At 43.8% G+C, this 15,054-nt stretch overlaps 1 protein-coding gene across 2 annotated transcripts in view; it reads right to left on the reverse strand.

Annotated features, from left to right (window-relative positions):
* Window positions 1-15,054, reverse strand: part of SYNRG (synergin gamma) — a 179,586-nt gene that overhangs the window by 24,471 nt on the left and 140,061 nt on the right. For both annotated transcript variants that reach the window (XM_075335855.1, XM_075335854.1), the window contains exon 16: window positions 13,677-13,773. In XM_075335855.1, the coding sequence (XP_075191970.1) occupies window positions 13,677-13,773 (97 nt within the window). The remainder of the gene's footprint in view (window positions 1-13,676; window positions 13,774-15,054) is intronic.

Raw genomic sequence — 15,054 nt, forward strand, 5'->3', positions numbered from 1 at the left:
GTTAAGTTTTTCTTCCCTGCCCTTTGGGAGGCATAATTTTATTTCAATGTTGATGTCTTTTTTTTTTCTGTGGGCAGATCAAAGTACTGTAATGAGCAGGTATGAAAAAAGGTCAAAGGTCGCCCGCGCATGCGCACTACAGCACTTTGATCTCCCTCAGCCGGGCACATCTAAATGTGCCTGCGCAGGAACGGAATGGAGGCCTTTCTGTGAATGAAGCATGACGTGTCATACATACAGGGCTGGGCAAGAGGACGACAACCGCACAAGATGGAGGAGGCGCTGGACCAAGAGCAGCGACACCAATCGGACCAGACCACCCTCTAGGTGAGTATTATAAAGCTGTTTTTTACATTCTACAGAGCAGCCTGGGCTCTTATATACAGCATTCTGGAATGTTGTATATAAAGGGCTCACTGGTAGTTGCTACAACTCATAAGGGTAAAAACCTGGTGACATGTTCCCTTTAATACGTGTTCATGTCCACCTCCAGGTAGCTGAAAACTAACCCATGGTTCCTGTATTTTGATAAATATAGAAAAATTCTCAATTTTCGAAATTAAATTGAATTTTAATGTTCTTAATGTCATACCACAAAATTAGTTAAAGGGATCCGGTCAGGTGTAATATGCACCCAGAACCAGAAGCAGTTCTGGGTGCATATTGCTAATACCTGCCTGACCGTCACTGTATACACTAGTATGGATAAAGAGATCTTTAGAAAAAGTATTTCTAAAGATCTTATATCATATGCTAATGAGTGCAGCGACTAGTCGCTAGGGCGTTATTTCCCCCGCAGCATGCCCACAGGTGCGTACTGACATGCTATTCAATTCAGCATCACCGGCGGTGACACGCGTACCTCAGTTCACTGTGACTGTGCTTCTGAATGCCGGGCACTGCCAGTCATGGCATGACTGGTATCAGGCATGACAAGAAGTGCCGAGACATTCAGCTCAGCGTTCACAGGTACGTATTGAATAGCATGTTAACACGCCCCTGTGGGCGTACTGACTGCTAAGAGGGCGGACTAGTTGGGTGATATGATGTCCTAGGTACCAGTCCCTTTGCTCATTAGCATATGATATAAGGATCTTTAGAAATACTTTTTCTAAAGATTTCTTTATGTATGCTAGTGTATACAGGGACGATTAGGCAGGGACTAGCAATTATGCACCCAGAACTGCTCATGGTTCTGGGTGCATATGGCACCTGACAGGTTCCCTTTAATAAATTAAATTTACCACGTCTATTTATCAGCATGATAGCTTTTCTGATAATTAAAAACTTTAGGCTATTAAAAAAAGGACCACATAATTTGTTTCACAATTTCTCCTGAGTACTCCAATACCACATATATGTAGTTGGAAACCTCTTTTCCGACATAGAGCAAAGCCCAGAAGGAAAAAAGAAGGCCATATTGTATTACAGGTTTTGCTGGAATGGTTTGCAGATGCCATGTTAGTTTAGCAGATTCCTTTATATGCAAGAAGAGCAGAACCCTTCATAATTGATGCCTATTTTACAAACTATACCTCTCAATTAATTCATCTAAGGGTACAGTGAGCATATTGGCACCTCACATAATTTTATACCTATGGGTGGTGAAGATAAAAGAATTCCTTTTTACCACTAAAATGTTGTTTTAGCCCCAGATCTTACATTTTTCCAAAAGGGAAACAGGTAAATATGACCACATCATATGTTGCACATATTCTACTGAATATGCCTGTAGAGTACTGTTTGAGCATGTGGCAGGGTTCGGGAGGTAAGAAGTGCTATTTGACTTTTGGAGTGCAGATTTAATTGGAGTGCCGAAAATTTGGCAATATTTGCAAAGACCCTGAAAGCTACAACAGCAGAAACCCCTAAAGTGACCCCATTTTCGAAATTATACCCCTCTATGAATTCATGTATAAGTGTAGTGATGGTTTTAACTTCATGGATATTTTCTACAAACAAACACGCAATGGATGTTGCAGAGTGAAAATTGCAAATATGCCCAGCTTGTACTTTTGGAGATGTGCATTTAGTAAATTGTTAAGTGGGTTCTCATTGCTACAGTAATACTGTAATATTAAATAGACACTGCAGTTTAAGGCTATGTGCGCACGTTGCGTACAAGCCCTGCAGAAATTTCTGCAGCGATCTGAAGAGCACATGTGCGCTTTAGATCGCTGCAGAAATGTCCGTAGTGAGCGCCGATTCCATGCGCTCTGCCTGCAGCTCCTGCCATAGACAGAGCAGGAGCTGCCGGCAAAGCGCAGGAAAGAAGTGACATGTCACTTCTTTTTGCGCAGCGCTTCGGCAGTAGCCGAAGCGCTGCGCTCTTAAACGCCACGTGCGCACGGCCCCTGCACAGTCTCCATAGACTGTGCAGGGGACGCAGGACGCATGCAGTTACGCTGCGCTACAAAGCGCAGCGTAACTGCATGTTTTTACGCGACGTGCGCACATAGCCTAAGAACACTTTGGGGCCCAGACAGGATGAAGGCATTTGTATTCAGGAGCGCAGATTTCCCTGGATTTTTTTTACATTTATTTCTTTAGAACGGTGGATGAAAGCCAGGTTGCTTTTCCAGAGCCTTTATGCTACTAGTAATGTAGAACCACTTATATTTCTATTGACAGATGACAGCCCTGAGAGGGGACTTGTTTTATGTAGGTTGAGTTGAAGCTTTTATTAGTAGAATTTAGTGACACTTAACATTATGGTGCACTTTTAAGGCTTGGTTTATATTTTTACTGTGCTCTAAATTGGGGGGTTCCATCTAAAACTCTCAAAACACGAGGTTCAGATGGAACCCCTAACAGATTAATTCAATACCATATTACCTATAGGTGGCCTCTCAAATTCATGAATAGATTCCAATCAAACAATTACAACCTATAAAAATTCAGGAATCATAGATTATGATATTCAAAGTAGAAATTTACTTATACAAAGTGCCAGTGCAAACAATAAAATTTCATTATACATAGTATAACATATATTGGGAAGGATGTAACACCACAACACAAAGGGTGGCACACTACTTGCAGATGCTATAACAGGTTAAATATGTAGTAGAGCTGGCCAGTGATGATCACATATAGCAAAATAGATATGTCAGATATCTTAACAGGTGATTAAGCAGTCGATATCTAACCTTTACATATAATTACATGAAAACGTACATCAAACACTTGCAGGGTACTTTATATATAGAGTCTACTGCTCCTAAATGTTACATCTGCCCCATAAGTGTTAGTATTCCATAAATGTAACCACCTAAATACCTGTGGCCATTAATGAATCGGATAAGTCCTGTGCAGCACTGCAGAATGTGCCACCCCAACCTCCTTATTAATTAGATTAATTCAATAAAATGAGGCAGGAACTGTTACGGTGGACTACATCTGGCCTTTTTTATGGTGGTGTCCATTTTTTTTTCGGAGGTGCACAAAATGGTGGTGGACTGAACTTTTGAGCATAGTTAAAAGATGACTAAAAAGATGAACATTACCGGATCACAGGCCAGATGGACTAAAAAGCAACCCCATCTGCCTCATTATAGTGAATGCTAACTAAAGAATATATGTCTGGAACACCAATGGTATGAACATGGTGAAAGACTTAAACACATAACTATACAATAGGATAAAGAGTTGCACACAAGTCACAATGTATAGGAGAATAATGAAAAGCAAAACTGCTATGGGAATACTAGACTGAAAAATACAATGAACTATCTGAAAAAGTGAAAAAACATGAAAAATGAAATATACATAACTGCTATGAATAGAAATATAAGAGATGTTTAGCCATTGTATTGATCAATGCAAAAGAGCCCCAAAACCAACGCCAAGGTAATCTCTATTTTTGGGGTCCCCAGCCTATAAGGTAACCTCACCTGCAGTTAAAAAACTTGCTTTGTATGGGAAGCAAAGGACCAAGCTATATATGTGAAAAGAAACAAATGGCTGTGGGCGGGGCAGGGTTCTCAGACAAAAAGTGCATACTAACTAAAGAATGTACGTCTGGAACACCAATGGTGTGAACATGCTGCAAGACTCAAAAAACATAACTATACAATAGAATAGAGTTGCACACAAGTCACAATGTATACGCATTGATCAATACAATGGCTAAACATCTCTTATATTCCTATTATTCATAGCAGTTATGCATATTCAATTTTTCATGTTTTTTCACTTTTTCAGATAGTTCATTGTATTTTTCAGTCTAGTATTCCCATAGCAGTTTTGCTCTTCATCATTCCCATATACATTGTGACTTGTGTGCAACTCTTTATCCTATTGTATCATTATAGTGAATGTTCCATCAAAGTTTTGTCTGAATCTTGTTCTTCAGAAATTTAGATAGAAACCCCTATTACTCTTCATAAGGCAAAGATAACTACGAACCGAGCTTTACAGTGATCTTTGAGAGAAAGAATCGACAAATCAACAATAGTTAAAAAATTGTTTACATGTACTTTTTATGGCATGCACCGTGTGGTATAAATGAGAAGACGGCTTTATTCTTAGGCTCAGTACGATTACAGTGATACCAGATTTATATATTTTTTTAGGTTTTGACATCATGTACTAAAAATATGCTTTTTTTTTCAAACTTTTTTTTATTGCCATATTTTGAGAATTACAATCTGTCTAAAGATAGAGTTGAGCTGAAGTTTATATTTCTATATTGGTGTACAAAAGATTCTTTGATTGCTGTCTAATGCAATTTTTAGGACGCAAAAAGTACAAAAAAAACCTCGATTTTTTTTTACGCTATTTACTATATGGTAATAAGATCATGTTATTCTTCAAGTCAGTACGATTACAGTGATATCACTTTATGTACGTGTTTTTTTATATATATATATATTTTGTGGCTATTGAACACAGTTTTTCTATTGACTGCTTATTTTTTGCAGGAGGAGCTAGCATTTTTAATTTACATACAACTTTTTGATTGCATTTAATTCCATATTTGCTCACTGGTATGATGAAAAAACAAAACAGTTTGTATCATTTTTTTTAACCCCTTAACGACCCATGACGTACTGGGTACGTCAAGGATCGTGTGCCGGTAAGCCCCGCCCCCTGCCGGCGGCGGCGATCCGCGCACATAACAGCTGTTATCAGCAGCTGACATGTGTGCCTGCTAGCCTTCCACCCGCGGCCATTAACCCTTTACATTTCGCTGCCAAAATCTGGCAGCGATATGTATATGGGCGCCGCCATGACAGTCACTTACCCCACCCCCTCCGGAAGTCACGTGACATGATCATGTGACTTTCGGTGGTTGCCATGGTAGCACAGGGTCATGTGATGACGCCTGTAGCTAACATGAGTCACTTCCACAGCTACAGAGCTGAGAACTGCAGATTTGCTGCTTTACTTTCAATGCCGGCTGTATTCTGGCATTGAAAGTAAAGCAGCAAATCTGCAGTTCTCAGCTCTGTAGCTGAGATCTGCAGATAGTGCAGAGCGATCGGATTGCTGATTGCTATAGCCCCCTAGGGGGACTAGTAAAATAAAAAAAAAAGTAAACAAAAAAAGTTTTAAAAAATTAAAAAAAAAAAAAAAACCTAAAAGTTCAAATCACCCCCCTTTCACCCCATTGAAAATTAAAGGGTTAAAAAAATAAAAAATACACACATATTTGGTATCGCCGCGTTCAGAAATGCCCGATCTATCAAAATATAAAATCAATGAATCTGATCAGTAAACGGCGTAGTGGCAAAAAAATTCCAAACGCCAAAATTACGTTTTTTGGTCGCCGCAAATTTTGCGCAAAATCCAATAACACGCGATCAAAACGTAGCATCTGCGCAAAAATGGTACCATTAAAAACGTCAGGTCGAGACGCAAAAAATAAGCTATCACTGAGCCTCAGATCCCGAAAAATGAGAACGCTACGAGTTTTGGAAAATGGCGCAAAACGTGCGCCACTTTTTTTGGACAAGCTTGTGAATTTTTTTTAACCCCTTAGATACAAGTAAACCTATAGATGTTTGGTGTCTACAAACTCGCACTGACCTGAGGCATCACATGGATACCTCAGTTTTACCATATAGTGAACACAGTGAATAAAATATCCCAAAAACTATTGTGCCATCACACTTTTTTTGCAATTTTTCCGCACTTGGAATTTTTTTGCCGTTTTCCAGTACACTATATGGTAAAACTTATGTTTCATTTAAAAGTACAACTCGTCCCGCAAAAAACAAGCCCTCATATGGCAAGATTGATGGAAAAATAAAAAAGTTACGCCTCTCGGAAGAAGGGGAGCAAAAAAAAAAAAAAAAACCGCAAAAATGGAAAGTGCCCAGGGGCTGCAGAGGTTAATGGTGTTCATTAGTAGGGATTAAATAGTGTGGCAATTTATCAGAAGCTGTGGTACAAAATATGTGTTTTTACATAAAAATATGTATTTATTGGCATTTTTTTCTTTTGTATTTAAACTTTTTAAAAAACTTTTTTCTACTTTTTTTTTTTATTTATTTAGTACCTCTATGGGATTCATGTACTGAAATGCAGTAGACCCGACAGTCTTACTATCGCAAGAAGATTGTACTTGGCAGACCTGGAGCTCATTATTAACCCTTCTGTTGTAATGACCATTATCAGCTAATCACAGGGGTGCAGATTGTTTGAAAGAGGGAGCTCCCTCTGTCTCACAACCTTACAGATGCTACAGTCGCTATTAACCCCTTCACGACCATGGACGGATATATCCGTCATGGAGCGTGTCCCGTTATGCCCCGCCCCCTGCCGCGGGCAGGCGGCGGCGGTCGGCACACATATCAGCTGTTTTCAACAGCTGACATGTGTGCCTGCTAGCCGCGGGTGGAATCTCTTCCACCCGTGGCCATTAACCCTTTAAATCTTGCTGCCAAAGTCTGGCAGCAAGATCTAAATGCGCATGGCCATGTTTTTTACTTACCGCCGCCCCCACCGGAAGTCACGTGCGTGATCACGTGACTATCAGTGGTTGCCATCGTAGCACAGGGTCATGTGATGATGCCTGCAGCTATGATGTTTCACTTTCGTTTTCCCTCGGCCGAGAGCAGAGGGAAAAAGAAAGTGAGCGTATCTGCTGCTTACAGCTGTATAGCTGTGATCAGCAGATAGATAATAGCGATCGGATTGCTAATCGCTATAGCCCCCTAGGGGGACTAGTAAAATAAAATAAAAAAAAAGTAAAAAGTTTTAAAAAATAAAAAAAAAACAAAAAACCTAAAAGTTCAAATCACTCACCTTTCCCCCCATTGAAAATTAAAGGGTTAAAAAATAAATAAATATACACATATTTGGTATCGCCGCGTTCAGAAATGCCCGATCTATCAACATATAAAATCAATTAATCTGATTGGTAAACGGCGTAGTGGCAAAAAAATTCCTAACGCCAAAATTGCGTTTTTTGGTCGCCGCAAGTTTTACGCAAAATGCAATAACAGGCGATCAAAAGGTACCATTTTTGCGCAGATGCTACGATTAGAAACGTCAGCTCGAGACGCAAAAAATAAGCCATCACTGAGCCATAGATCCCAAAAAATAAGAACGCTACGTGTTTCGGAAAATGGTGCAAAACGTGCGCCACTTTTATTTGACAAACTTGTGAATTTTTTTTAACCCCTTAGATACAAGTTTCATTTAAAAGTACAACTTGCCCCGCAAAAAACAAGCCCTCATATGGCAAGATTGACGGAAAAATAAAAAAAGTTATGGCTCTCGGAAGAAGGGGAGCAAAAAACAAAAACGCAAAAACGGAAAGTGTCCCGGGGCTGAAGGGGTTAATCGAGACATTCAAAGGCGTTAAAATCCAGAGGAAGTGCTTGCACCGCCCTTTGCAGTTATAGCAGAAGCTTGGCTATCAATTTGCCAATTCAGAGAGCTCACTACATACCTTGACTGACAACCTGCTCTGCAGCATGTGTGTGTGCGCAAGATGTCAAACTGTCGGGAATTGATCACAACACGCTCATTCTGTAGTGAGTGCTGAGTGTAGCAGCTATCTAGTAGAATATAACTTAAATTTTTTCTCTAGCTGCTGTTCCAGTAAGTCATTTTACCATGACTTCCACTATATCTGCAGGTAAATAGTGGTGTTAGGAGTTGACCGGTTCCCTTTAATTCAGGAACACCTACACTTTGTAAATCTGGCTATCAAGTGGTACACTATAAACCTGAGTCGACCAATTCAATTTTTTTGTTAAAGGGAAGGTGTCGTAAAAAAATATTTTTTTTTCAATAACTGAAAAAAATTAAAGTATTAATGTTTTATTGTTATGTTTAAATAATATTTGTTTTTAATTGAGAAAAATATAAAAAAAAAAAAATTAAGAGTTTGATATTTTCCACTCAAACACTAGGGGGAGCAGCTGCTGAAATCCTGCTGTAGAAATACTGTAGAACTAGCTCACATTACAACTGCAGTAAAAGTGGGTGGAATCTGCTCTCCTGTGTGTGATGTCACGCCTCCCCCTCCCGTTCTGGGTGTTTCCAAAAAGATAAAGGAAGATGAAGTTTAGGATCACAGTGCAGAGCCATTTTGTTGGTGGCCGCAAAGTGATTCTAATGTCTAAAGTGTCACTAAGTTCTCCACTGTATTCCTGCACCCCGCTGTTTCCCAATGCCCCGCTGACCGTATCCCAATGCCCAGTGTTGTGAATATCATCAGAGATGGTGCTGTTCCCGGGAGTGTTTCTGGGCTCCCTCTCGTGGCTAGTGCTGGTAAGGAGTCTGATTCTGTATCTGTCGCACAGAAAGGTGTTGGAGATGATTGCTGTTTCAGGAAGCCTATGGAGTCCAGCCTGGGGGGATATAGGAAGGCAGTCTCTGTCTAACCTTTGCCGGTGATAACTGTTTCTGCTACATGTTAAGATGTCCTGAATTTTTCCTCCAGCCTTTAAGCTTTTGCCTTTTCCTGTAGGTTATGTTTTGCCTTTATTCAGCGCCTTTTTGGATATTCAAGGAATGATTTCTACAGCGTTTTTTCGTTCCTTTGCATCGGTTTTGTTTCCATGTCATCCTGAGTCTACAGCTATGCCTGATAAGTATTTTGTGCTCTAAAGCTGGTGTCACACATAACGACGACGACAACGACGTCGCTGCTACGTCACCATTTTCTGTGACGTTGCAGCGACGTCCCGTCGCTGTCGCTGTGTGTGACATCCAGCAACGACCTGGCCCCTGCTGTGAGGTCGCCGGTCGTTGCTGAATGTCCAGCTTCATTTTTTGGTCGTCACTCTCCCGCTGTGACACACACATCGCTGTGTGTGACAGCGAGAGAGCGACGAAATGAAGCGATCAGGAGCCGGCACTGGCAGCTGCGGTAAGCTGTAACCAGCGTAAACATCGGGTAACCAAGGGAAGACCTTTCCCTGGTTACCCGATGTTTACGCTGGTTACCAGCCTCCGCTCTTGCTGCCAGCGCCGGCTCCTGCACTGTGACATGTGGCTGCAGTATGCATCGGGTAATTAACCCGATGCATACTGTAGCAAGGAGAGCAAGGAGCCAGCGCTAAGCAGTGCGCGCGGCTCCCTGCTCTCTGCACTGTGACATGTAGCTGCAGCACACATCGGGTTAATTAACCCGATGTGTGCTGCAGGAGAGCAAGGAGCCAGCGCTAAGCGCGGCTCCCTGCTCTCTGAACTGTGACATGTAGCTGCAGCACACATCGGGTTAATTAACCCGATGTGTGCTGCAGGAGAGCAAGGAGCCAGCGCTAAGCGCGGCTCCCTGCTCTCTGAACATGTAGCACAGCGACCTTATGATCGCTGCTTCTGCTGTGTTTGACAGCTAAGCAGCGATCATAACAGCGACTTACAAGGTCGCTGTTACGTCACCGAAAATGGTGACGTAACAGCGACGTCGTTGTCGCTGTCGTTTAGTGTGACACCAGCTTTAGTCTTGGCTTGGTTAAAGGCTGAATTTGCACTGAAGGGCGTTGCTGCTTAATCTATGTCTTTTTTTCTAGATCAGTGTTTCTTGTTTCTTGCAAGTGAATAAGTGCTCGTCCTGCACTATTTTTGGAGGACTATTTATTCCCAGCAAGAAAGGGAGTTTTTACTCCCTGTTTGATAAGGAGTTTTGTATTTTTGTATCTCATGTGTTTTTGTAGTTAAGATCTTTTCTATTATATTTGCCTTTTTGTATTTAAATGTATTTGCACAAGAGTTCCTAATATAGTGGGAACTGAAAAATAAGGAGCGCTGATAGTGTAATACCAACAGATCAGTGAGGTAGATCAGGAAAAATACACTCACCTGAAAAGGTTGTGAGATAGTTACAACCACTGATAGAGCATAGGATGAAGGCGTCTGCTGCAGCCCCACAAGGATGTGCATACAAATCAGAGTGAAGAGGGGGTTAATGCCGCGCATCAGCCAAAATGAAGATGTAGCACGTTGATGTTATAAACGTATTCTTTTATTCCATCGGTCTACGCGTTTCGAGGATACACCTCTTCTTCAGGACCAGTGCATCAACATAGTATCAATACTGATACTATGTTGATGCACTGGTTCTGAAGAAGAGGTGTATCCTCGAAACGCGTAGACCGATGGAATAAAAGAATACGTTTATAACATCAACGTGCTACATCTTCATTTTGGCTGATGCGCGGCATTAACCCCCTCTTCACTCTGATTAATATAGTGGGAGGAAGATTGTGTTATCCTTTAGGGAATTTTTGATTATCAGGTTTTGGTATTCAGGGTTTTTACTGGCTCCAACCAGCAATCTATCCTATACTTTTGTATCTAGCTAGTAGGGCCTCACTTTGCTTAATTCTATATCTACCATCTGTGTGTTGTCTTTTCTTACATCACTGTCCTTATATGTTGGGGGCTTTTGACTTTCCTTTACAGCTGCTCTCAGTCAAGTCAGGATTCCTCATTCCATCTTTGGAGGTTAGTTAGTTCTCCGGCGGTTCCAAGCGTCTAGGTTTGTTAGGAACGCTCCACCGCTACTTCTAGTTGTGTTTGTGTAGCCAGTGGATTGCAGGCAGCTAAGTTTCCAACTACTCTTGTATACTATCTTCTACCACTTTTTATGGGATTTTTGCAAGATCTTTTGTGGTCTTCTGACCATAACAGCCCCGCTGACCGTTTTCCAATACCCAGCTGACTGTTTCACAATGCCCCGCTGACCGTTTCCCAATGCCTCATTGTATCCCGCGCCCCCCTCTGCTGTGCTGCCGGCTGGGATCGGAGGTCCGAGGTGACATGTGGCAAGGAGGGGTGATCAGTAGTGCAGTGCCGCTCAGGCTGCAGATCATCGCTCCCAGCCGCATGCACTCACCTCAGACCTGCGCCCTTGGCAACCTGTCCTGTCAGCGATCACAGTACATAGCAGCGAGCAGCGGAGGCCCGGGGTGACCACACGTGGGGAGGGGGGGGGAGCGGTGGGGGGTGAGCAGAGTGGGAAGGGGGGGTGAGCGGCAGAGTTGGAAGCAACACGCCAGGATCAGTTATGGTGCAATCGCCGCTGCCCGGCACCGGTACTCACCCCATCCATCCCAGCGGGTGACAGGGGGAAAGTGGAGCACACAGCATATGATGTGAGCTCCACAGAGATGGCGCTGATATCCTCCCTCTGCTGTGATCTGGACAGCCCAGGGGCGTGTCCAGATGACAGCAGACGCCGTTTCTGTGTTAAGTATAGGGTCGCAGTTTGACAACGGTCTTCTATGCAGAGGGGCTGCCATAAAAGAGGTAACTGTCGTTATTCACAGCAAATCAAAGATGGCAGCCCCCAGTGCTTCAGTAAAACTAGAAAATTACAATTAAATAAAAACAAAATAAACAGCGAATTTAATTTTGGATTAAAAATACTTGATTTCATAATCACTATTATTAATACAAAAATAAAAAAAAACGCGACACCTTACCTTTAAGACAGGGGTGGCGAACCTCCGGCCCGCGGGCAATATGCAACCCATGATGATCTTTCCTGTGGCCCGTGATGATCTTTCCTGCGGACCCAGGGACAGCAGTGCTCAGTCGGCAGCCGTGTCTTGCTGGCTGCTGGCCCTTTAAACCTCGCACACAATACACGCCCACCAACCTGGAAGGAGCCCATACATTCTAGGCTAAACCATGTATACACTGGGGGACATACTTTGTGGGAGTTGTAAGCCTGCAATGTGCTCTGCTCTCGTCCCCCAGAAGAGGAGCAGCTGCCCCAACATCCCTCAGGTTTGTGCCCCCAGGCCTGTCTGAGCCCCTTCAGCCTCCCAGGGCAGTGTGCGTTCCTCTCCAGCCTCCCCAGGCCTCTGTGCGCTCCTCTCCAGACTCTCCAGGCCTCTGTGCGCTCCTCTCCAGGCTCCCCAGGCCTCTGTGCGCTCCTCTCCAGGCTCCCCAGGCCTCTGTGCGCTCCTCTCCAGGCTCCCCAGGCCTCTGTGCGCGCCTCTCCAGCCTCCCCAGGCCTCTGTGCACGCCTCTCCAGCCTCCCCAGGCCTCTGTGCACGCCTCTCCAGCCTCCCCAGGCCTCTGTGCACGCCTCTCCAGCCTCCCCAGGCCTCTGTGCGCTCCTCTACAGCCTCCCCAGGCCTCTGTGCGCTCCTCTCCAGCCTCCCCAGGGCTGTGTGCGCTCCTCTCCAGCCTCCCCAGGGCTGTGTGTGAGCCCATCCAGCATCCACAGGCATGTGTGTGACCCATCAGCCTCTCCTGGGCTCAGTGTGCCCCTCCAGTCTGCCCAGGGCTCTCTGTGCCTCTCCAGCCTCCCTAGGGCTGTGTGTGCCACTCCAGCCTCCACAGGCCTGTGTGTGTAAGACCTTTAAGCCTCCGCAGGGCTTGGTGTGCTCCTCCAGTCTCCCCAGGCCTGTGTGTGCCCCTGCAGCCTCCCCAGGGCTGTGTATGTTCCTGCAGCCCCTAGTGTCTCCTGTGATGTATATGCCCTCAGCAGTCCCAGCCAACACAAACCTTAGTAAAGCAGTTGTGAAAAGCAACAAGATCAATATCACCTAATATCACGGTTGCACTAAAAACAAGATGCTCCAGCCACCACAGTGAGTTAATTGTTTGACTAAATATAGTAGGGTAATTTGCAAGTTGATAATTCTGCGTGGCCCCCGAATGATGGTACAAATTTTCAAATAGCCCTAGACAGAAAAAAGGTTCCTCATCTCTGCTTTAAGAGGTAGCAACACTTCCCCATATTACTCCAAATTGTCTATCCACTTGATGATGAAAGGAATCAATACAGTTCTTATAATCCATAATTTGCCAATGTTATTATTACTTGCTATAGGTTAGCCATGTACCAGCTTTATTAAAAGTTATCTTTTGCTTCAATTAAAAGAAATCAAGGCTGAGCCTGCAGATATGGTTAGAACATTCTGTAAGACGTAGTACTATACATAAGATATTCTAACAGAAATGAGACACCTCCAAAGTCTCCTTTGCAGAAATTATCCTTGAGAACTAATTTTTATGTTTTCACCTGAACTGATAAAGTATTTGGTCTGGGCGTGCGTGTAAACGTCATAGCTGTGGGCCAGAATTGTGAATTCAATAGTGCACCCTTTAGCAACACATTGGATCTCTCCCTCATATTCATAGGTATCCAGTATATGACTTTTATATCTTATCATTGTAACTTTTATTCTAAATACATTTTCCTTATATTCCTTTTATAATAGTGGTAAGAATTTTCATAAGCGACCCATAAACCATACCTAACAGATATTCCATTCCATGAGCAGACTGGATAACTTCAGTACAAACAGAGGAACTGCTGATTCCATTCAGAGCATCATTAGCTTTCTTAATGACCTAAGAAATGACAAACAGAATCACGAGTTTAGTGCCGTACATATGTGGCTGTAAGGCAAGAGCAACACAGTATTAATTAGTGGACCTTTTCAGCAGAAAATATGCCATCATGTAGAACACATATCCATCCAATGTTAAAAAATAAAATTACTGCACATAATTCAAATCAGAAATTATTTTCTACACTTTGCAATTCCCTTGACAGCCTGTAAGCAAGATATAGGCAGCGGATTAGGGCAAGTACATTCTAGTCTCATTACCACTGTTCTCCAGCTGAGGAAAAAAAGGAATAGAAACCAGAGATAACTTTTTTTTTTTTTTTTTTCCAAATAAAGATGTTAGAAACTTAAAAGTAAGATTACAGCACACGTTTAGCGTCCCCAACTAACAAAGAACGTTGGACAAAAGAAAACTGAAGAAAATGTTTTTCTACCTATGCAAACGATGGTATAGTGCACTGATATGCCATCACTTCCTGACCTTGCTTTTTGGGATGAGGGGACCTTGTATATTATAGACCAAGGGTGCATAAAAAAAGCTAAACTGTCATACTTAAAAGCTCTCAAGGGAGCAATAAAATGTAAAAGGATATAAACATCTAAGAGATGTTTGGCAAATGTATGACAAAGTACTGTATATGCCATAACTATATGCACGCCAGTTTCACCAGCAGGGCCAAGACATACCGTATTTTTTGCTTTATAAGACGCACCGGAATATAAGACGCACCCCAAACTTAGACATAAAAAAAAGGTAAAAAAAAGAAAAAAATGGGGTCCATCTTATGCTCCGGTGTTCTCTTACCGGAGGGGGGCAGCAGTGGTGGTGAAGCGGGGTCACAGGAGGCACAGGTTGTGCTGGCAGGCGCGGCGGGTCAGTGGCAGCGGGGTCCGTGGTTGCAGGTGCTGTGGCGTCTGTGGTTGCAGGCGCGGTGGCGTCCGCGGTGGCAGGAGCCGTGGGGTCCGTGGTGGCGGCAGCAGCCGTGGTGGGTGAGCCGTGCAGCAGGCCGGTGCAGTGAGTGTCCGCGGTCCCGGTTCAGTGGTGGCAGCGGCGGCGGCTCAGTGGTGGGAGCGGCGGCGACGGCTCAGTGGTGGCAGCGGCAGGGACTGCTCAGTGGTGGAGTGTGTCCGCGGTCCCGGCTCAGTGGTGGCAGCGGCGGCGACGGCTCAGTGGTGGGAGCGGCGGCGACGGCTCAGTGGTCGAGTGTGTCCGCGGTCCCGGCTCAGTGGTGGCAGCGGTGGCGACGGCTCAGTGGTGGGAGCGGCGGCGACGGCTCAGTGG

The sequence above is a fragment of the Anomaloglossus baeobatrachus genome, chromosome 2 (genome assembly GCF_048569485.1).
Source record: "Anomaloglossus baeobatrachus isolate aAnoBae1 chromosome 2, aAnoBae1.hap1, whole genome shotgun sequence".
Taxonomy (NCBI): Eukaryota; Metazoa; Chordata; class Amphibia; order Anura; family Aromobatidae; genus Anomaloglossus; species Anomaloglossus baeobatrachus.